Source organism: Scyliorhinus torazame, chromosome 19 (genome assembly GCF_047496885.1).
Source record: "Scyliorhinus torazame isolate Kashiwa2021f chromosome 19, sScyTor2.1, whole genome shotgun sequence".
NCBI lineage: Eukaryota > Metazoa > Chordata > Chondrichthyes > Carcharhiniformes > Scyliorhinidae > Scyliorhinus > Scyliorhinus torazame.
The window spans coordinates 82,390,756-82,414,885 of record NC_092725.1 but is presented as its reverse complement, the minus strand read 5'-3'; the positions used below and the strand labels follow the sequence as shown (position 1 = coordinate 82,414,885).

The window sequence follows — 24,130 nt, the reverse complement described above, 5'->3', positions numbered from 1 at the left end:
GGGAAATAATGATGACTGATACAAGGATGCTGAGGGTCTCTTATGAAATATCAGCAAGGCAACTCTGGGAGAGAACTCTTGGTTCAGTGGCACTTGTGAAATGCCTGCTGAACATAGATTATCATAGAATTTACAGTGCAGAAGGAGGCCATTCGGCCCATCGAGTCTGCACCGGCTCTTGAAAACAGCACCCTACCCAAGGTCAACACCTCCACGCAACACTAAGGGCAATTTTGGGCACTAAGGGCAATTTATCATGGCCAATCCACCTAACCTGCACATCTTTGGACTGTGGGAGGAAACCGGAGCACCCGGAGGAAACCCACGCACACACGGGGAGGATGTGCATGACTCTCCATTCCAGGCAACATCCTGGTAAATCTCCTTTGCACCTTTTCCAAAGTTTCCACATCCTTTCTAAAATGAGGCGACCAGAACTGTACACAGTACTCCAAATGTGGCCTTACCAAAGTTTTGTACAGCTGCATCATCACCTCACGGCTCTTAAATTCAATCCCTCTGTTAATGAACGCTAGCACACCATAGGTCTTCTTCACAGCTCTATCCACTTGAGTGGCAACTTTCAAAGATGTATGAACAGAGACCCCAAGATCTCTCTGCTCCTCCACATTGCCAAGAACTCTACCGTTAACCCTGTATTCCACATTCATATTTGTCCTTCCAAAATTTGTCCTTCACACTTTTCAGGGTTAAACTCCATCTGCCACTTCTCAGCCCAGCTCTGCATCCTATCTATGTCTCTTTGCAGCCGACAACAGCCATCCTCACTATCCACAACTCCACCAATCTTCGTATCGTCTGCAAATTTACTGACCCACTCTTCAACTCCCTCATCCAAGTCATTAATGAAAATCACAAACAGCAGAGGACCAGAACTGATCCCTGCGGTACGCCACTGGTAACTGGGATTCAAGCTGAATATTTGCCATCCACCACCACTCTCTGACTTCTATCGGTTAGCCAGTTTGTTATCCAACAGGCCAAAAGTCCCACTATCCCATGCCTCCTTACTTTCTGCAGAAGCCTACCATGGGAAACCTTATCAAATGCCTTACTAAAATCCATGTACACTACATTCACTGACTTACCTTCATCCACATGCTTGGTCACCTCCTCAAAGAATTCAATAAGACTTGTAAGGCAAGACCTACCCCTCACAAATCCATGTTGACTATCCCTAATCAAGCAGTGTTTTTCCAGATGCTCAGAAATCCTATCCTTCAGTACCCTTTCCATTACTTTGCATACCACTGAAGTAAGACTAACTGGCCTGTAATTCCCAGGGTTATCCCTAGTCCCTTTTTTGAACAGGGGCACGACATTCGCCACTCTCCAATCCCCTGGTACCACCCCTGTTGACAGGGAGGACGAAAAGATCATTGCCAACGGCTCTGCAATTTCATCTCTTGCTTCCCATAGAATCCTTGAATATATCCCGTCAGGCCCGGGGGACTTGTCTATCCTCAAGTTTTTCAAAATGCCCAACACATCTTCCTTCCTAACAAGTATTTCCTCGAGCTTACCAATCTGTTTCACACTGTCCTCTCCAACAATATCGCCCCTCTCATTTGTAAATACAGAAGAAAAGTACTCGTTCAAGAACTCTCCTATCTCTTCAGACTCAATACACAATCTCCCGCTACTGTCCTTGATTGGACCTACCCTCGCTCTAGTCATTCTCATATTTCTCACATATGTGTAAAAGGCCTTGGGGTTTTCCTTGATCCTACCCGCCAAAGATTGTTCATGCCCTCTCTTGGCTCTCCTTATCCCTTTCTTCAGTTCCCTCCTGGCTATCTTGTATCCCTCCAGCGCCCTGTCTGAACCTAGTTTCCTCAGCCTACCTCTTAGCAAGACATTCAAACTCTCTTGTCAACCATGGTTCCCTCATTCGACCATCTCTTTCCTGCCTGACAGGGACATACATATCAAGGACACGTAGTAACTGTTCCTCGAACAAGTTCCACATTTCACTTGTGTCCTTCCCTGACAGCCTATGTTCCCAACTTATGCACTTCAATTCTTGTCTGACAACATTGTATTTACCCTTCCCCCAATTGTAAACCTTGCCCTGTTGCACTCCTATCCCTCTCCATTGCTAAAGTGAAAGTCACAGAATTGTGGTCACTATCTCCAAAATGCTCCCCCACTAACAAATCTATCACTTGCCCTGGTTCATTACCAAGTAACAAATCCAATATGGCCTCCCCTCTGGTCGAACAATCTTCATACTGTGTTAGAAAATCTTCCTGGACACACTGCACAAACACCATCCCATCCAAACTATTTGATCTAAAGAGTTTCCACTCAATGTTTGGGAAGTTGAAGTCACCCATGACTACTACCCTGTGACTTCTGCACCTTTCCAAAATCTGTTTCCCAATATGTTCCACCACATGACTGCTACTATTGGGGGGCCTGTAGAAAACTCCTAACAAGGTGACTGCTCCGTTCCTATTTCTGACTTCAACCCATACTACCTCAGTAGGCAGATACTCCTCGAACTGCCTTTCTGTAGCTGTTATACTATCTCGAATTAACAATGCCACCCCTCCACCTCTTTTATCACCCTCCCTAATCTTATTGAAACATCTATAACGAGGGACCTCCAACAACCATTTCTGCCCCTCGTCTATCCAAGTTTCCGTGATGGCCACCACATCCCAAGTAGTCCCAAGTACCGATCCATGCCTTAAGTTCATCCACCTTATTCCTGATGCTTCTTGCGTTGAAGTATACACACTTCAACCCATCTCCGTGCCTGCAAGTACTCTCCTTTGTCAATGTTCCCTTCCCCACTGCCTCACTACACACTTTGGCGTCCTGAATATCAGCTACCTTAGTTGCTGGACTACAAATCCGGTTCCCATTCCCCTGCCAAATTAGTTTAAACCCTCCCTAAGAGTACTAGAAAACCTCACTCCCAGGATATTGGTGCCCCTCTGGTTCAGATGCAACCCGTCCTGCTTGTACAGGTCCCACCTTCCCCAGAATGCGCTCCAATTATCCAAATACCTGAAGCCCTCCCTCCTACACCATTCCTGCAGCCACGTGTTCAACTGCACTCTCTCCCTATTCCTAACCTCGCTATCACGTGGCACCGGCAACAAACCAGAGATGACAACTCTGTCTGTCCTGGCTTTTAACTTCCAGCCTAACTCCCTAAACTCGTTTATTACCTCCACACCCCTTTTCCTACCTACGTCGTTGGTACCAATGTGCACCACGACTTCTGGCTGCTCCCCCTCCCCTTAAGGATCCTGAAGACACGATCCGAGACATCCCTGGCCCTGGCACCCGGGAGGCAACATACCTTCCGGGAGTCTCGCTTGCGACCACAGAATCTCCTATCTATTCCCCTAACCATTGAATCTCCTACTACTATTGGTTTTCTATTCTCCCCCCTTCCCTTCTGAGCCCTAGAGCCAGACTCAGTGCCAGAGACCTGGCCGCTAGGGCCTTCCCCCGGTAGGTCATCCCCCACCAACAGCATCCAAAACGGTATCTTGTTTTGAAGGGGAACAGCCACAAGGGATAACTGCACTGTCTGCCTGTTTGTTTTCTTTCCCCTGACTGTAACCCAGCTACTCTTGTCCTGTACCTTGGGTGTGGTTACCTCCCTGTAACTCTTCTCTATCACCCCCTCTGCCTCCCGGATGATCCGAAGCTCATCCAGCTTCAGCTCCAGTTCTCTAACACGGTCTTTGAGGAGCTGGAGTTGGGTGCACTTCCCGCAGGTATAGTCAGCGGGAACACCGGTGGTACCCCTCACCACTCACATCCTACAGGAGGAGAATGCAACTGGCCTAGCCTCCATCTCCTCTTACCTTACCGAATATAGCTGCCCTGTGGACCAACTGGACCTCCGCCCTCCGACTCTGCTCCCAGTCAGCTGCACTCTCTGTAAACACCTGGCTTCCTTCTCGCTCTTTGCGTAAATGTAGGAAACAAAATGAAAGGAGCACCTTACTCCCTCCTCACCTAACTCCCTCAGTCACCAAACTCCCACTATAGCACTCAAATGCACCAAATTCAGCACTCCCTCAGTCAGCAAACTCTCACTATAGCACTCAAATGCACCAAATTCAGCACTCCCTCAGTCACCAAACTCTCACTATAGCACTCAAATGCACCAAATTCAGCACTCCCTCAGTCACCAAACTCTCACTATAGCACTCAAATGCACCAAATTCAGCACTCCCTCAGTCACCAAACTCTCACTATAGCACTCAAATGCACCAAATTCAGCACTCAGTGCAAACAAAGTCTGCACTGTAGGTGGATCACTTTTATACTGTGAATCTAGCCTCTGAAAAACTGGCCTAATCCAATTAACTAATTAACAAGCTCCAGCTGCAAGTACCTACAAGTAGAATCTTTGTTTCAAGCTGATTGAAAATTCACCTTCTTCTAAACCAAACAGCAACTTTTAAGTTAATTAACTAAATAAAAGAAAGACTAGACTTTAGATAAACATGAACCCTTATACTCCCTCAGTCACCAAACTCTCACTACAGCACTCAAATGCACCAAATTCAGCACTCAGTGCATCAGAAGGTCACATTTCAATGGTCTGTGAGTTGAGCCCTGCACTGTCATCTTCATTGGTCAGCGCTTGCTGAGATGCCTCATGTTCATTCTCCTCCTCTGAGGATCTAACCTGCTTAGTGTCTTCCTCTGGTTCCAGGCCCAATCCCTCTGGCATGCGATGTTATGAAATGCTGGCAGATGACAATGATGCAGAGGACCCTTGAAGATGCGTATTGCAGAGTCCACCCAGATCACGACACATCTAAACGAGCTTTAAGACTTATCTGGATAAGCACATGAACAGACGGGGTATTGAAGGATACAGGCAGTTGGTCTAGATAGGACACATGATCAGCGCAGGCTTGGAGGGCCGATGGGCCTGTTGCTGGGCTGTATTCTTTGTTCTTTTCTTATAGTTCAATTTCAAAAGTCCAAAGGCCTACTTGATATGGTGGCCCCTGTAGTCCTATAGCAGAGGTTCTATGTGTCCTCTGCCTATTGGGCACTTCCTGACGGTTGCAATGAACTTGAATGTTGAGGGAGTGGAATCCCTTCCTGTTCACAAAGGTGCCTGGCTGCTCGGAGGGAACCTTGATGGCCATAGGAGTGTAGTGAATGATACCATGCATCTGGGGGAATACAACAATGGTCCGACACCAACTGTCCTATCAGCCTGACTGGCTGTGAACATAATATATTGCCCACCACAATAGTATTTTGCACCTATGATTCCTTTATGCAGCAATAGGCATCTGACTGAAAGACACCACACAGATTGCTAGGCAATCCCTGGAATGAACCAAAGTGAAAGTATTGCATGCCAGTGTCACCTTTAAGGCTACAATACGTTCCATTACTACTGCTCCTGCATATCGTACAGCTTTTTAAAAAATTAATTCATGGGATGTGGGCAGCATTTATTGCCTGTCCCTAATTGCCGTTGAACTGAGTGGCTGCTCGGCATTTTAAGAATCAACAACATTGCTGTGGGTCTGGAGTCATATGTAGGCAAGAGCAGGTAAAAACCAGATGGGTTTTTACAACAATCGATTCATGGTTATCATTAGACTTTTAATCCCAGAATTTTATTTATTTCAAATTTCACCATCTGCTGTGGTGAGATTCAAACCCAGGTCCCCGGGTAATGAGCATTACCCTGCGTCTCTGGAATACTAATCCAGTGACAATACTACTATGCTACCGCCTCCCCTGTTACCACCTCCCTGAGAAGATGCATGACCGTTGGGCAGCATGGTAGCACAGTGGGTAGCACTGTTGCTTCACAGCTCCAGGGTCCTAGGTTCGATTCCTGGCTTGGGTCACTTTTTGTTTGGAGTCTGCACGTTCTGCCCGTGTCTGCGTGGATTTCCTCTGGGTGCTCCGGTTTCCACCCACAAGTCCCGTAAGACATGCTGTTAGGTAATTTGGACTTTCTGAATTCTCCCTCTGTGTACCCGAACAGGCACCGGAATGTGGCGACTCGGGGCTTTTCACAATAACTTCATTGCCGTGTTAATGTAGACCTACTTGTGACAATAAATATTATTATTATTTTCTGTTTCTGCTGGCAGCGCACCCCTGTCTATGGGTTTTCCGGCAATGTAGGGTGGCTTCAATGGGAAATCCTATGGGCAAGCGGCAGGAAGAGAGAATCCTGCCCCCAGCGAAAGGTGTGCCACTGAGAAACAGGCAGCTGGAGGACCAGAGAATCTAGGGTGTGACCTTCATAGATGTTGGAGCTTGAACATTTCAATGAAGTTGAGCCTCTCATGGCATGCTCTTGAGAGTTGGAACTGCATCTTCTGTGACCATGAGGCAGCCCACATGCCCACAAACAGGGAGGCCGCAAGGTGGGGGTTGTGGAGGAGGAGGATTGGCAGCTAAGGCAAAGGATTGGCTCTCAGCAAGATCCCCCTCCCAATCCCAAGGGGGGGTGCTAAAAAGAAAGACCTCCTCCCCCACCCACTCACCCCACCCCCTGGAAGCCCACAAGCCATGGGGACAAAATTTGCTGTTCAAGCTTCCTGTATGATGAGGCCCCTACACCTGCTATGTGAATATTAAGTGGCGGGTGTGGGGGGGGGGGGGAGGGGGGGATCATGGGAGTGTGGCTGGCGCATGATATTAAAATTCATTGAAATCCATAAAAATCATGGGCGGGATTCTCCAGTGAGGGTAGTAGAGCGGAGCTGCTGATTGGCAGTTGCAAGGGAAATTTGCATACCTCCGTTGTGGTCACCCTAACTTGAAGGTGTACCTGATCTAGAGACCCTAGCTGTTCAAGTAAAGACAAGCATCCAGCAGAGGGCAGTACATGGTGAGAGGGGCTGGGAGGAAGCAGTCAGTACAGGGATCCCCTGTGGTCGTTCCCATTAGTAACAAGTATACCACTTTGGATACTATGATGTGGAGATGCCGGCGTTGGACTGGGGTGAGCACAGTAAGAAGTCTTACAACACCAGGTTAAAGTCCAACAGGTTTGTTTCGATGTCACTAGCTTTCGGAGCACTGCTCCTTCCTCAGGTGAATGAAGAGGTCTGTTCCAGAAACACATATATAGACAAATTCAAAGATGCCAAACAATGAACAAACAGGGGTAAGCCATGAGGTGCAGGTCTCTGGCACAGAGTCTGTCCCTGTTGCTCAGAAGGGAAGGGGGAGAGGAGTAGAGCATTAGTCATTGGAGACTCCATAGTTAGGGGGATAGATGGGAGATTCTGTGGGAACGAGAGAGACACGCGGTTGGTGTGTTGCCTCCCAGGTGCCAGGGTGCGTGATGTTTCGGATCGTGTTTTCGGGATCATTAAGGGGGAGGGGGAGCAGCCCCAAGTCGTGGTCCACATAGGTACCAACGACATAGGTAGGAAAAGGGATAGGAATGTAAGGCAGGAATTCAGGGAGCTAGGGTGGAAACCTAGATCTAGGACAAACAGAGTTATTATCTCTGGGTTGTTACCCGTGCCACATGATAGCGAGACGAGGAATAGGGAAAGAGAGGAGTTGAACGCGTGGCTACAGGGATGGTGCAGGAGGGAGGGTTTCAGATTTCTGGATAATTGGGGCTCATTCTGGGGTAGCGGCACCTCTACAAATGGGATGGTCTACACCTGGACCAGAGGGGTACCAATATCCTGGGGGGGAAATTTGCTAATGATCTTCGGGAGAATTTAAACTAGTTCAGCAGGGGCTTGGGAACCTGAATTGTAGCTCCAGTATACAGGAGGTTGAGAGTAGTGAGGTCATGAGTAAGGTTTTAAAGTTGCAGGAGTGTACCGGCAGGCAGGAAGGTGGTTTAAAGTGTGACTTCTTCAATGCCAGGAGCATCCGGAATAAGGTGGGTGAACTTGCGGCATGGGCTGGTGCCTGGGACTTCGATGTTGTGGCCATTTCGGAGACATGGATAGAGCAGGGACAGGAATGGATGTTGTAGGTGCCGGGGTTTAGATATTTCAGTAAGCTCAGGGAAGGTGGTAAAAGAGGGGGAGGGGTGGCATTGTTAGTCAAGGACAGTATTACGGTGGCAGAAAGGACGTTTGATGAGGACTCGTCGACTGAGGTAGTATGGGCTGAGGTTAGAAACAGGAAAGGAGAGGTCACCCTGTTAGGGGTTTTCTATAGGCCTCCGAAAAGTTCCAGAGATGTCGAGGAAAGGATTGCAAAGATGATTCTGGATAGGAGCGAAAGAAACAGGGTAGTTGTTATGGGGAACTTGAACTTTCCAAATATTGACTGGAAACGCTGTAGTTCGAGTATTTTGATGGGTCCGTTTTTGTCCAATGTGTGCAGGAGGGTTTCCTGACACAGTATGTAGATAGGCCAATGGGAGGCGAGGCCGTATTGGATTTGGTACTGGGTAATGAACCAGGACAGGTGTTAGATTTGGAGGTAGGTGAGCACTTTGTTGATAGTGACCTCAATTCGATTACGTTTACTTTAGTGATGTAAATGGATAGGTATATACCGCAGGGCAAGAGTTATATCTGGGGGAAAGGCAATTATGATGCGATGAGGCAAGACTTACGATGCATCGGATGGAGAGGAAAACTGCAGGGGATGGGCACAATGGAAATGTGGAGCTTGTTCAAGGAACAGCTACTGCGAGTCCTTGATAAGTATGTACCTGTCAGGCAGGGAGGAAGTGGTCGAGCAAGGGAACCGTGGTTGACTGAGGCAGTCGAAACACTTGTCAAGAGGAAGAAGGAGGCTTATGTAAAGATGAGCCATGAAGCTTCGGTCAGGGTGCTCGAGAGTTACAAGTTAGCTAAGAAGAGCCAGGAGGGGACATGAGAAGTCTTTGGCAGGTAGGATCAACGATAACCCTAAAGCTTTCTATAGATATGTCAGGAATAAAAGAATGACTAGGATAAGAGTAGGGCCAGTCAAGGACAGAGGTGGGAAGTTGTGCTTGGAGTCCGAGGAGATAGGAGACGTGCTAAATGAATATTTTTCTTCAGTATTCACACAGGAAAAAGACATTGTTGTCGAGGAGAATACTGAGATTCAGGCTACTAGACTAGAAGGGCTTGAGGTTCATAAGGAGGAGGTGTTAACAATTCTGGGAAGTGTGAAAATAGATAAGTCCCCTGGGCCGGATGGGATTTATCCTAGGATTCTCTGGGAAGCTAGGGAGGAGATTGCTGAGCCTTTGGCTTTGATCTTTAAGTCATATTTATCTACAGGAATAGTGCCAGAAGACTGGAGGATAGCAAATGTTGTCCCCTTGTTCAAGAAGGGGAGTAGAGACAACCCCGGTGACTATAGACCAATGAGCCTTACTTCTGTTGTGGGCAAAATCTTGGAAAGGTTTATAAGAGATAGGGTGTATAATCATCTGGAAAGGAATAATTTGATTAGACATAGTCAACACGCTTTTGTGAAGGGTAGGTCGTGCCTCACAAACCTTATTGAGTTCTTTGAGAAGGTGACCAAACAGGTGGATGAGGGAAAAGCAGTTGATGTGGTGTATATGGATTTCAGTAAAGCGTTTGATAAGGTTCCCCACGGTAGGCTACTGCAGAAAATACGGAAGCATGGGATTCAGTGAGATTTGTCAGTTTGGATCAGAAATTGGCTAGCTGGAAGAAGACAAAGGGTGGTGGCTGATGGGAAGTGTTCAGACTGGAGTCCAGTTACTAGTGATGTACCACAAGGATCTGTTTTGGGGCTACTGCTGCTGCCATTTTTATAAATGACCTGGAGGAGGGTGAGTAAATTTGCAGATGACACTAAAGTCGGTGAAGTTGTGGACAGTGCGTAAGGATGTTACAAGTTACAGAGGGACATAGATAAGCTGCAGCACTGGGCTGAGGGGTGGCAAATGGAGTTTAATGCAGAAATGTGTGAGGTGATTCATTTTGGAAGGAATAGCAAGAAGACAGAGTACTGGGCTAATGGTAAGATTCTTGGCAAGTGGATGAGCAGAGAGATCTCGGTGTCCATGTACATAGATCCCTGAAAGTTGCCACTCAGGTTGAGAGGGTTGTTAAGAAGGCGTACGGTGTGTTAGCTTTTATTGGTAGAGGAATTGAGTTTCGGAGCCATGAGGTCATGTTGCAGCTGTACAAAACTCTGGTGTGACCACATTTGGAGTATTGCGTGCAATTCTGGTCGCCGCATTATAGGAAGGATGTGGAAGCATTGGAAAGGGTGCAGAGGAGATTTCCCAGAATGTGGCCTGGTATGGAGGGAAGATCTTATGAGGAAAGGCTGAGGGACTTGAGGCTGTTTTCGTTAGAGAGAAGAAGGTTAAGAGGTGACTTAATTGAGGCATACAAGATGATCAGAGGATTGGATAGGGTGGACAGTGAGAGCCTTTTTCCTCAGATGGTGATGTCTAGCACGAGGGGACGTAGCTTTCAATTGAGGGAAGATAGATATAAGACAGATGTCAGAGGTAGGTTCTTTATTCAGATAGTAAGGGCGTGGAATGTCCTGCCTGCAACAGTAGTGGACTCGCCAACACTAAGGGCATTCAAATGGTCATTGGATAGACATATGGACGATAAGGGAATAGTGTAGATTGGCTTTAGAGTGGTTTCACAGGTCAGCGCAATATCGAGGGCCGAAGGGCCTGTACTGCGCTGTAATGTTCTATGTTCTAGTGCCCGACGCCAAAATCGTGCTCGGTGATCGGGCGGAGGATCGATTCCGATGCTGGAATCGGGCCAGCGCCGGTTTGACGCCGGCTTGTGATTCTCTGCCCCCTCCAAACTGGTGTCATCATGACACGCGCCGCGCACAGTCGCAAGGCCGTTGGCGCCTGATCTCCGTCCCACCCGCGATGCTCCACCCCCGATGGGTCAAGTTCCCGACAGCGTGAGACACGTGTGGTCCGAGCCAGGGTGCTAACCACACATTTGGACTATGTCCAACGCCACCACACTCGGCCGGGATCCGTGCCGCTGTCCGGGCGGTGGGGGGGCATCTGCTAGGGTTGGGGTGGGAGGTGGCCAGGGGGTGGGCTGTGGGCTCACGTTCTGTGGGTTCAGTTACATGCATGGCCTGCGCCTTGTGGTATGTTGAAGTAAATGAACGAAAAATGTGGATCCGGCCATGCCAGCTCTATCAGGCCCGCACCACCTGAGAAAACCCGCCCACTTGTTTTCTTTACTCAGAGAAGCTCAAGATCTGGAGAAAAAACAGTCTGTGCAGCTGGAGAGCTACATGGCGAGAGCCTGTCACTTTGAAAAAATAAGGTAAGATTCAGCCCACTGTCTTAGTGGGTAGTAGGTATTAGCTTGTCAATATCCAGTTGTATTTATGACATATTTCACTCTAGTTCCTATTACAAATAAATAGTAATTGTGTTTAAAATTACTAACCTGGTGACTACAATTATTGGGCCGACAAGGGCTAAAGACTTTGGTTATTTTCATAAGAATTATTGGTCATACTTCTGCTGGTGGCCGTGGAGTGAGTGGTCGCACATTTGGCAGCTCCCGCTCAAGGTGGGTTTTTTTCGGTCCTTTTCCCCGGTTGCAGGGCGAATGTTTTGGAGGAAAAGGGTGCAGAGGTGGTGGAGGAAAGTTATACTCCACTGGTGAGGTCAGTGGATGGATTCATGGACCAGAAGTGGGTTTAGAAGAAAGGTGCTACAAGAGCAAGAAACTCTTTGTGCGACACAGGGAAAAATGGCAAAGCGCAAGGGGCCGGCCCTATCAGCCCAATGGTCGACGGAGCAGTTGGTGGTCTTTCTGAATGAAAAGTTCTGTCAACAGAGGAGAGAGGCTCAGGAGGACCTGGCGAAGGTGGTAGACCCGCTAAAAGCGTGGATCGTCCGGGTAGAGCTGAGGCTGGAATCCCAGAGCCCGGCAATCCAGAAGGTGGAGGAGGCGGTGGGGGAGTACAAGGAGCAGCTTACCTCATTGGTGGCCGAAATTGGGATGTTGAGGGAGACTCAGAAGAAACTCAAGGAGAAAGTGCTCCCGAAGGCAAAATTTGAGAATAGTTGGGATGCCAGAGGCCATCGAGGGAGAGGATGCTGACTCTTATGTAGCCAAAATGCTAGGGCAGTTAATGGGGAGGGGGTCTTTGACCAGCCCCAGAAGGTACATAGGGTGCTTATGAGGAAGCCGCAGGCGATTCAGCCGCCAAGTACAATGGTAGTGAGGCTATACTGGTTTTTGGATTAAGAGAAGATTTTGTGGTGGGCCAGGCAGACGAGGAAATGTACCTGGGAGGGCAATGAGCTTCCGGTATACCAGAAACTGGCCAAGTGGAGAGCTGGATTCAATCGAGTCAAGGCTGCCCTCTTTAAGAAGGGGGTGAAGTTCAGCATGCCTCCGCGTGACCCACAAAGGCTGTGAGTATTATTTTGGAACACCGGAGGAGGCAATGGAGTTCTTGAGGGACAGTGAACTGGCAGGAGAGGGAGGACATTGAACTTTGAAGGAGGTGTGAGGAAATGTTGGTTCTCTCTGCCTTATTTTGCCTTATTGTTTTGTTTCTTTTTGGCGATACTTAGGGGATAACCTCTTTTCTCTCAGGGGTAATTTTTTCTCTCTTGTGGGATTCTTTGGTGGGATGCTGAAGAACCGTAGAGGGTGAGTGCACCTTTTTCCTTATTGTTATATGTACAATTAAATGTACAAGTGCGGGGGGGGAATCAGTGGGGGGTAGGATGTTTGGCGCCATGGGCGGGGACTGCCAGGCTAGCTGGGCGAGCTAGTTCACGGGAGCGCAATGGGGGGTGAACAGGTAGTTAGTGAAATAGAGGGGGATTCGTGAGTGTTGTATTGCTTAAGGGGGGGGGGGGGGGGGGAACTGCTGACGAGGATGGGGTTGTCAAAGTGCAATAAGGAAGGAGTTGGTGATGGTGGGCATCTGAGGGCGAGCCTGGAGGGTTGCGTGACACGGGGCTGGCCCAAGAAGGGCTATGGATGATCGGCCCGGTAGGAGCATTCGGTGCCCTCCGACCAGGCTGGTCACTTGGAATGTGAGAGGGTTGAATGGGCCAGTCAAACGGTCATGTGTGTTCACCACCTGACGAGTTTAAAGGCCAATGTGGCATTTTAAGAAGAAACGCATTTGAAGATCGGGGACCAGATTAGGCTAAGGAAAGGGTGGGTAGGCAAGACTTCCATTCAGGATTAGATATGAAGATGCAGGGGTGGCTGTGTTAATAAATAAGTGGATAGCATTTGAGGAGGGGAATTTAGTGGCAGATTCGGGGGGATGGTTTGTGATTATGAGTGGGAAATTGGGGGGGATGACAGTGGTCTTGGTGTACGTTTATGCTCAAAGTTGGGATGATGTTGAATTTATGAGGTGTATGTTGGGGAAGATCCTGGACCTGGACTCGCACCGGCTAATTATTTGGGGCCACACATACACACAAACACACTTTAATACGGTTATCAAGCCAAGATTGGACCAGTTGAGTCTGCGGTCTGGGGAGGGTGTCGGGTGAAGGGGTTCATGGAGCGCATGGGGAGAGGTTTGGGAAGCCGATGGTGAAGGAATTATCGTACTTCTCCCATGTGCACAGGGTGTACTCGCGGATCGATTACTTTGTTGTGAATAAGACTCTGCTGGCGGGGTGGTCGACTCGGGGTATTCAGCGATTGTGGTCTCTGACCACACGCCACATTGGGTGGACTTGCCAGTCGACCGGGGGTGGCACCAGCACCTGCAGTGGAGATTAGATACTGTTGTTTGGAGAAGTCCCTTGAAGTATCAAAAAGCTCTGTGGTTTCAATGTTGCAATATGCCTTCTTTTATCCATTTGTACTTGGTGTTTCTGTACTATTTCGCTCCCCTTAAAGTTTCAATAGGCTCTGTGGTTTCAATGTTGTAGTATGCCTCCGCTTTTCATAGAATTTACAGTACAGAAGGAGGCCATTCGGCAATTGAGTCTGCACCAGCCCTTGGAAAGAGAACCTCATTTAAGCCCACACCTCCACCCTATCCCCGTAACCCAGTAACCCCACCTAATCTTCTTTGGACACAAAGGGCAGTTTATTATGGCCAGTCCCCCTAACCTGCACATGTTTGGACTGTGGGAGTCTGCACGGGGAGAACGTGCAGACTCCACATAGACAGTGACCCAAGCCGGGAATCGAACCTGGGACCCTGGAGCTGTGAAGTAACTGTGCTAACCACTGTGCTACCGTGCTGCCCTTCATACTTGGCCATTTACAATGAATTTCACATTCCTTTGATTTTACAAGCCTCTGCAGTTTCATTGTTGTAGTATGCCTGCTTTTAACCTTTGTACTTGGTTGTTTACACTGAATTCCACATCTCATTGACTTTTATAAGCCTCTTGATTGACAGCTGAAGGCTATCTCTAAGGTGGATTTAGCTTTGTGTGTTTTTATATCACTTCATGATCCATTAACTCTGAGTGCTTCTGAGAAAGACTAGGTGCTCTGCCCGGGTGCTTTTATTTCGTAGTGTTTTTTCTTTCCTCAAGTGCTTCCTAGAACGAGCAGGTGCTCGGACAGCAATTTTTTTTAGATTGGATCTTTTTCAACCTCTGATGCCTGAACAGTATGCCTCCCTTGAGGTACTTTTCCACCATAGAAGCAACTGGTACCACTCAGACATTAAAGTGCAAGGTTCCTCAATGAGGACCTTCTTGCAGCCACTGTTAAATTATCTCGATAGACGTGATTACCATGCTGGGGGACTTGGAGGCTTTTGTAACCCCTGGGTGGTCATAGATATGACTGGACAGTGCTCTGGCACTGCCCGCTGGCACTGCCAACCTGGTAGTGCTAACCAGGAGCTCAGATTTAGGTTAGTGATGACATTACTGAAAACAGTAGATGTAAAAGAAGGTTTGAACTGAGAGAAAGAGTGGCTACGAGAAACATAAAATGGCAGAAATTGTCAAGCATAGGATAGCTCAAACATACAGGATGCGATTCTCAGGCCTCGTTGCATACTCACTTGAACAAAACAAGGCCAGTGACTAGAGGGAGAGGCCGAAAATGAGAACCGCCGAAGGCACCAGTTTGCAATGCAACCAGCCCACTACAGTATGCGAAATCAGGATTCCACATTGTGTGCCGAGAAACCAATTATCACCAGTTAAGCCCTATTTCCATACAATTAATAGGAGCGACCCCATATCCAACAGCCGCCCCAGCATGTGGTCATGCTGGCGCCGATTAGTATTCCTTTTGAAAAAAGTGAACCTGGCGGAAGGGCTTCTACGGGGAGCCGAGAAGGTGATTAACCATCTTTGCTTACAGGCAAAGACCCCGGGGGGCTGGGCTTGCCACACTAGTGCTTGGCAAGGGGGTGGGGGACCTCGGCTGAGTGTGGGGGGGCACACTCTGGATGGATGGCCGCCATGGGAAAGGGGAGGGAAGGCGCTGGGGGGGGCAATCGCATGCGGCACAAGCCCTCGATCATGTACCCATTCTGGGGGCACCCCTAGCCCCTGCCCACCGACCACTCATAACCCCCACTGACTCCCGAGGCTTCTGGCTGTGCGGCTGAAGGCTACTGCTAATAGGGAATTGGCAATCTTGGCTAAGTGAGCACTTCGCACAACCCAAGTGGATTCCCATGGGTGGGCGATCCATGTAGCATGTGCCTGAACACTGCAGGAGACAGCACCACAGATGCAGCAGTCAACATCCAAACACCCAAGGAATGGGACACAACTCCGGGGACATGCCCATGGCCGGAGTGTGGGTGAATGCTACGGGGAGGTGGAGATTGCTGGAGAGATGTGCCAGGGTTCAGAAGTCGGGCTGCAGTGCGGAAGAAATTGACAGAGACATCATACTAGTTGTGGTCAAGGGTGTTTAATGTGTTTTACAATCCCCCACTTTCCTGAAGGTGCCGCCTTCCACCCCCATCACCCCCTCCCTTCCTCCACCCCCCCCCCCCCCCCCCCCCCCCACCACCACACCCCTGGTGCCCTCAGTGATCCTCGAGGTGCTTTGCCTTCCTAACTCTCCTGCTACGCCCAGGATGCACATCAGAGGTGGAGGCAGCCAGCTGCTTACCACATTCCAGAGACTTCAATGACCCTGGTGGCGTTCTCTGGGGGCTCTGGGGCCAGAAGGCCCCGGTGCATATGTTGGCATCATATGCACAGCCGTACCGCCCTATTCCGTGTGCTGACTGTGAGATATGGTCTCATCAGAGGGGTGGAACTCTGGGCAGCTGGTGGCCACCGTCGCCACTCCATTGGAAGGATCTGGGTCGTCACTCAGCGCCCCCTCATCCTGGTCGGTGCCCTGAAGTTCACCTTGGGACAAAGGGGCAGCTGGTTTGAGACCCAGCTGCCCCTGCATCATCTGGCTGTCAGCCGTGCGGCTCCCTGATGCCTGCACCATTGTGTCGATACCCACAGCGATGCTCCTCAGTGACTGGGCCATGCTCTGCAGCACCTTGGGAATGCCCACTTGCGACTGGGACAAGCTCTGCAGCACCTCGGCCATTCCCATCTAAGAGTGGGACATGTCCCGCAGCACCTCATCAAGGTCAGCCTAGTACTGGGTCACATCCCCTAGCGAGTCAGACGTTCTGCCGAGATTCTCAGACATGGACCTCACTGACTGCGCGGCACCTTGGACATCTTCACTAATTGTGGCTACATTGTGCACCAGGCTCTCCACTGTGGTCGCTACCTTAGCAGTGTTGACCTCGATGCCACACATTGCCGGCGACATGTCCTGCCCCCATAGTCTCTGGGATTCCTCCAATCGACTATGGATTTGCTGGAGTGTTGTTGTCATCTCCCTCTGAATGACGTGACAGCACCCTAATGTCTCCATCAGCTCTGGAATATCTCTTTCATAGGCTCAGCTACAGGCTGGGACCCAGTTGGGTCCTGGGATCCAGCAGACCTTTGACTGCTGTCTCCCCTGGGGGCTCCTGCCTCCACCTGATGGAAATCAGCATCTGTGTGGTGCTCACCAGATTGTGCCCCAGGAGCCTGTCCACTAACGTTTCCTACCGGGGTGTGTGTATCTGCGCTGGTGGAGGATGGGGATGACAGCTGTGACACCTTGATCGTGTTTCCTCGGAGCTCCCCTCCGAGGTGGACTCCTGGGAGGCTGGAGATGGTACCACCCGGGATGAGCCGGCGCTGTCGGCTGGAGGACCTACGGGAGAATGGACATGTGGTCAGTGGGAGGTATGGGTCAGTCAGTATGTCAATAACTCACATTTGACAGGTCTTCCGGGTGTATCCCGGTGGTTCCTCAGCTCTGCGGTGTCTGCCAACCTCCGAGTGGTGACAGCCCTGTCCTAGGCAACTCAAGCCACCTCCAGGGCCCGCTCCTCGAAGGAGGTGAGGATTCTGATGCCCTGCACCCCTCCACCAGTCTGGGCCCTCTCCCGGCGATTGTGGGAGAGCTATTCCTGAGAAGACACAGAGAGGGCATCATTAGCCATTTGGGTGGTTCACAATGGTGGGGGTTGGGGGTGAAGGAAGGGTTGGGGGAGTTAAAGGGACGGGGGGGGGGGGTGTGACAGGAGGGTTGGGGGCGCATGGAGAGTTGGAGGAGGGGTGGTTGCTCGTTTGGGGGCGGACATTTCACAGTAATTTCATACTTGTGACAATAAAAGGTTATTATTATTAAATGTCTCGAGGGGGGGTGGGTTTGGTGTCTACTCACTTGTGCCGCCCGGTGTAAGTCGTTGACCTTTTTTCGGCATTGGAGGCCAGTTCTTCTGGTCACTCCCGGAGATTATAGCTGCCGCCACCTCATCGCAGGCATCACTGGCTGCCCTGTGGCTGACCCTCCGGGACCCTTGGGGGAACAGGGCATCTCTCCTGACCTCCATTGCGTTGTGGTGCCTCCCCAGGTCTGCATCCCCGAATCTTGGGCCAATCTCCTCAGTGCCATTATTGCGAGCTGGCTGGGGCTCGCTGAGCAAGTGCTGCTTAAGTGCTACTCGACCTTGTTAACGGGAGGCTAGCGAACACGGTGCCGACGAATTGGCTGACGAGCTTTCATTTGCGGCGGGAAATCCGTGGGGCCTCGTTAACTGGATCTATTAACGTTGAATAGTGTTGCTGGCCTCGCTGGTCATACTGCCTGAGCTGACTGCTGCCGTCAGCTCAACCCAGTCAGCACTGGCTGCCTTGTGGCTCACCCTCTGGGACCCCTGGGGGAACAGGACATCCCTCCTGGCCGCCATTGCGTCCAGGAGCATCCCCAGGTCAGCATACCCGAATCTTGGGGCTGGTTTCCTCGGCGCCATTATTGCGAGCTGGCTGGGGTAGGCCGAGCAAGTGCAGCTTAAGTGCTGCTCAAACTTGTTAGTGGGGTGCTAGTGAGCCTGGCGCCGGCGAATCAGCTGGTGAGCCTTCATTTGGGGGGAGGACCCCGTGAGACCTCATTAAGTGGACCAATTAACGTTGAAAAGCGTTGCTGGCACTCGGCCTTGCGAGGAACTTGTGGCAAGTCCCGCTCGCTAGCACACTGAGAAATATTTCTGGAAAATCGAGCCCATAACCTTTGATAGTGGTTTGGAATCTAATTTGCAGTGGTATCAGTCAAAACAAAAGCAAAAATAAGAGGAACTGCTACAATGCATAATTTCAAAATATTTGGTTGCAAAATGCACTTTATATAAACAGTATTTTCTTTATCACAAGATTATAATAAAAATATGTAAAATACAGTTAGATATTGCAATCAATCTTTCAGTTTAAATCCTTGTCAAACTCACATTCATTAAGCAATATCTTTTTAAAATGCCTTGGGCAAGATTCTCCGTCCCGCCACACCAGTTTTCTAGTGCGGCGCGCCCCCATCGGCAACTGGATTCTCTGTCCCGCCAGTCGGCCAAAGGGATTTCCCAATGTGGGCAGCCCCACTCTGTCGAGAAATCCTCGGGCGTGGATGTGCTGCCAGCGCAACGGAGAATCCCGACAATTTAAATCGTTTTCAGGAACTTGCAGACAAGTAAAATATGCCATGCACAAAATGTTATGCCGTTTATTTAATTAAATCCCCCACACCTTATTTTATTGTTCAGTTTCTGCTGTACTACTTACCCAGTATAAGACATCAGTCCACCCCTCCATTGTGATGCACTGAAATACGGTTAACATAGCAAAGGCAAAATTATCGAAATTAGTGATTCCGTCATTGGGGCCAACCCATCCAATTTTACAGAACGTGCCATTTGAACATCGGCGACCATGTCCAACATTTAAGCTACAGGGCGCAGGTTCCTCTTCAGCAATTGTTTCTGAAGATTAAACAAGACAATAGGTTAACAATATACATCAGCCCTTTATAGTAGCAAGTTTATTAATACCTGGAGGGAACCCTAATGAAAGCCCCCCCACCCTCACTGGCATTACCTCCAGCACTGCCCCATGGTGTCCGGGTTCTAGGGTGCCAGGAGACAATGCCAGGATGAGTGCAAGCGTACTGCCAGGTCATGCCCCTGCCCCCCTCGGGGCTATATTTGTGTACCCTTCGCTGATTTCCTTTGCCTGGTACCGGTTTGAAAAAAACTGGGGGAGTTCCTAATTTGGGGGAGGAGTTGAATACAGCGGGAAAGTCTGCTAATAATATGTTAATGTATTGAAATTAGGTTCCAGCTCTTCCTGAGTGGGAACTTCATTACGTCTCCAGCAGAGGTGGAGGAATATTAAAACTAGATCACTCTGGCAAGATTCCTGTTTCCCAACTCTTGCGGGACTTTGCGCTGGTGTCGCCATTTGTGCTCGCAGTGAATGCAAGCACAAATTTCCCCCCATTGTTTTTCACCTTTCAGCTAAGTTCTTGCTGTTCCTGAGATTTACTCTGAATCCCTCTCGCTCTGAGTTTAACAAAGTTTTTGTGCAGCATTTTGTCTAATGTCTTTGAGCATTTATCACAGTCCACCTACTTAAGGTGAAGTTAGTTTAGTTAAATAAAATTGTGGTATTCTTGGAACATAGGACTTGAGAGGCTGCAAATATGCAAGGGTCAGGGATCGTACTGTATGCTATCAGCTGCTTTTAAAAGATGACTGGTTACCCTAAATGGGAGCTGGCTCCAATATTTAAAGAAATCAAAGCAAAGGATGACAGAACAGTGGGCAGCACGGTAGCACAAGTGGATAGCACTGTGGCCTCACAGCGCCAGGGTCCCAGGTTCGATTCCCCACTGGGTCACTGTCTGTGTGGAGTCTGCATGTTCTCCCCGTGTCTGTGTGGGTTTCCTTGGGGTGCTCTGGTTTCCTCACACAGTCCAAAGACGTGCAGGTAAGGTGGATTGGCCATTATAAATTGCCCTTAGTGTGCAAAAATGTTAGGAGGAGTTATTGGGTTACGGGGATAGGGTGGAAGTGAGGGCTTAAGTGGGTCGGTGCAGACTCGATGGGCCGAAGGGCCTCCTTCTGCACTGTATATTCTATGTTCTAACAGGACTGTTTCAAGATATTGTTATGGGGCTCCTTCTGTGCCATTGATAACCCCAGTTAAGCATTCCGAGTGTGGGAATAGGCGAGGAGGAAATATGTCAGGCTATGCAACGTTGTTGCACTTTACATAAGTTAGCACTGTTGGCTTACAAGATATCTTAAGTCTGTGCTATAAGCAAGGTGCATGTCACAGAGGGACAATTAACAGCATTCTAATAATAATTCATCTACTTTTCAAATGCACAGCCATATCAATATTTTATCAGGGTGTTATAACCTGCCAGATTACTATTGGCTGGGGACTAGTGGGTAGTATTTTAGTTTAATAACGTTATCAAAATATAGAAAACAGCACCACAAGGACACCAAACACATGGCACCCCAGAACACCACCTCCCCACCCCCGACCTATATCAGCAGAAAGGCACACCTGCCCAACCCACCAGAATAGGCCACTCCAACAGGGAGCACGGCGGAGGAAAGAACAATCCACTCCTCTCAAGAAGGGCATAATTCAGCCCGGAATAACACCGACACATCATAACCAAACCGTACAGAGCATATCAAAAGACAAGGGACAACGTCACCAGCTGCCGAAGCAGTGTCTGCCCCACCCCCGGCCACAGAGAACCACATCGGTGGAAGGGCGCTCCGAGCAGCCCAACTCACCGGGAAAGGTCTCGTTGACACGGGGTAACGGAAGGAGAGGGAATATCCCCACCCCCACCAGCATCGGTAGTGTGCACCAAAAGAAAACACCAAAACGGGCAGAAACACAGTGAATACAGGAGACAAAAAACAGCTCCAATACAATAACAAGCATATGAACAAACATCAAACAACAATATGCAACAGTACAAAGGCACCAGCGGTTAACATGGCCTTCCAAACTTGAACTAGAAAGTCATTATTACAAGGAAGCAGCCAACAGCCGTCAAGGATGTGTCATTACGGTCTCCAAGGTGTCTAGTTGAGATGAGCCACCACCATTCTCCTCCGGTAGTCCCAAAATCCGGTCACCTGCTCCAACCAGCCCCCGGTCCAGGCCACAAAATAGGAGCGGTAAGAACAACACATGGCTTCCAAACATAGAAACAGTAAACAGTCAGCAGTCCAAACAAAAGCTGCATCAGATGGCAAATCAGTCCTCCAAACCTCCAGCATGTTGTAGTTGATCCTCCGATCCCCTGGGGACCCCCACAAGTGTCATTCCACTGGTCCCTGTTTGTGGGGAGCAGTACCAAACGACACTCATCCGAGATACCTGAATGAAGTGGTTGAATCCCAAAGCCTCAGCTACCACAGGAATTTGCACATTAGAGTGAGGCTAACTCCCGACTTTCAACAGCCACGCTGCGCTGCAGCAAGCTGCTTTTTAGGTACAGCGTGGTGGTTGAATTGCGCCCAGTGAGTTTAGAGTCTCTTGACTAGTATCATTCTTTGCTTTTTATTCTTTATCTCCTTGACTTGAAGTTTGTCATTGTTAGTGCAACACAACACTTGGCAGTGACCTTGAAGAAAGATGCCACAAAGTTCGAGTGGACTCTGGTGTGAATTTCCACTTTCCTGAAGTCGGTTTGAATTTAGCGCCAAGCCAAGAGGATCCCCAAGCAGCCAGCATCAGTGATGTCAACAAGCCAGAGAACCTGACAATTACTTTTTAAAAAATAAATTTAAAGTACCCAATTCATTTTTTCCAATTAAGGGGCAATTTAGCGTGTCCAATCCACCTAGCTTGCACATTTTTGGGTTGTGGAGGCGAAACCCACGCAAACACAGAGAGAATGTGCAAACTCCACACGGACAGTGACCCAGAGCCGGGATCGAACCTGGGACCTCGGTGCCGTGAGGCCGCAGGTGCTAACCCACTGCGCCACCGTGCTGCCCCCTGACAATTACTTTTAAGTATTCTCAGAGACACCAAACCAGGAAATAAAAACAACTAAATCCTTTCATTTTTAACTTTAACATTTTGAAGGTATCAAAATAAATGATCGGCAGACACATGGAATTAAAATAGATGATAAAATACTATCTGAACAAAATTTTTCAAATATTTTTAAAATGTGGAACTTCTGAGAATAAGGAGAGATTTGACAGGCAACAAGTTTAAAGCTGCTCTTTCAGAGCCAGTGAGGCTGATTATAAACTTGCTGTTAACAACCTAATTACTCACTTCCGGGTGCGGCGATGACCAGCTGAGTCGCACGTTTCGGCAGCTCCCTGTGAAACGGACTTTTGGGCTCTTGATAGGAGCCCCAACGGCAATTTTGACGGCTAAAAACACTGTGCGGTAAACCAGAAGGGAATACCCCCTGGATACGGATGGAAAAAGGAGGAGAGAGTGGCCAGATTGCAGTGGATCCTTTAGAACAGCGGCAAGGAAGGCAAGCAAAAACCAAGATGGCGTCGGAAGGTGGCAGTTTAACATGGGGCCCTGAACAACAAGAGTTCTTGAAATGCTGTGTGGAAGAGATCAAAAAGGAAATGAAGAAAGAGCTGTTGGCCCCGATACTACAGGCGATCGAAGGGCTAAAGGAGGAACAAAAGACCCAGGAGCGGGAGCTTCGGGTCGTGAAGGCAAAGGCAGCCGAGAATGAGGACGATATACAGGGCCTGGTGGTGAAGACGGAGACGCAGGAGGCACATCAGAAACGATGTGTGGAAAGGTTGGAGGCACTGGAAAACAACGCAAGGAGGAACAACCTGAGGATTCTTGGTCTTCCTGAAGGTGTGGAGGGAGCGGACGTCGGGGCATATGTGAGCACGATGCTGCACTCGTTAATGGGAGCGGAGGCCCCGGAGGGTCCGTTGGAGGTGGAGGGAGCATACCGAGTGATGGCGCGAGGACCGAGAGCAGGAGAAATTCCCAGAGCCATAGTGGTGAGATTCCTCCGTTTTAAGGATGGAGAAATGGTCCTTAGATGGGCGAAGAAAACTCGGAGCAGTAAATGGGAGAACGCGGTGATCCGCGTTTATCAAGACTGGAGTGCGGAGGTGGCGAGAAGGAGGGCGAGCTTTAATCGGGCCAAGGCGGTGCTTCATAAAAAGAAGATAAAATTTGGAATGCTGCAACCGGCAAGACCGTGGGTCACATATCGAGGGAGGCACCACTACTTTGAGATGGCGGATGAAGCGTGGACTTTTATTGTGGAAGAAAAACTGGAATGAGCGGGTTATTAAAAAGAACGTTCGAACAAAGTGGTGGGGCGAATGTGGGGGGCAAAGAGGGGTTTTATGTACTAATCCTGCGATGTGGTAACTTTTCTCTCTCCCACAGGTGGTGATGGGGGGAGGAGGGGAGGTGGAGGAGATGGGGCGTTGGCCATTGGGGGCGGGGCCAAGGGAGAAGCGCGGGCTTGGTTCCCGCGCTATGATAATCATGGCGGGAATAGAGAAGCAGGAAGGAGGGGGCGTCGCACGGTGCGAGCCGAGGTCACGGGGGGGAACCGAGGTCAGCCAGAGTTTGCTGACTTCTGGGAGCAACATGGGGGGAGTAATTACGCGAGCGGGGGATCTAGCGGGGGGGGGTGGGAGGGGGGAATTACTGGGTTGCTGCTGCTGGGGAGAGGGGGGAGCTGGTATGGGAGAGGATGGGCGGGGGGTCACCGCCTGTGGGAGATACAGCTGCGTGGGAACTGGGTGAGGAGCTGGAAAAAGGTGATGGCTAATCGACAAGGGGGGGGGGGGGGGGGGGGGGGGGTAGGAAGCCCCCCAACTCGGCTGATCACGTGGAACGTGAGAGGGC

The 24,130-nt window shown here is 49.5% G+C and overlaps 1 protein-coding gene across 5 annotated transcripts in view; it reads right to left on the bottom strand.

The window, feature by feature from the left end:
- Positions 1–24,130, bottom strand: part of cacna1c (calcium channel, voltage-dependent, L type, alpha 1C subunit) — a 1,623,635-nt gene that overhangs the window by 963,481 nt on the left and 636,024 nt on the right. For all 5 annotated transcript variants that reach the window (XM_072484617.1, XM_072484613.1, XM_072484615.1 and 2 more), the window contains one exon: positions 19,022–19,218. In XM_072484617.1, the coding sequence (XP_072340718.1) occupies positions 19,022–19,218 (197 nt within the window). The remainder of the gene's footprint in view (positions 1–19,021; positions 19,219–24,130) is intronic.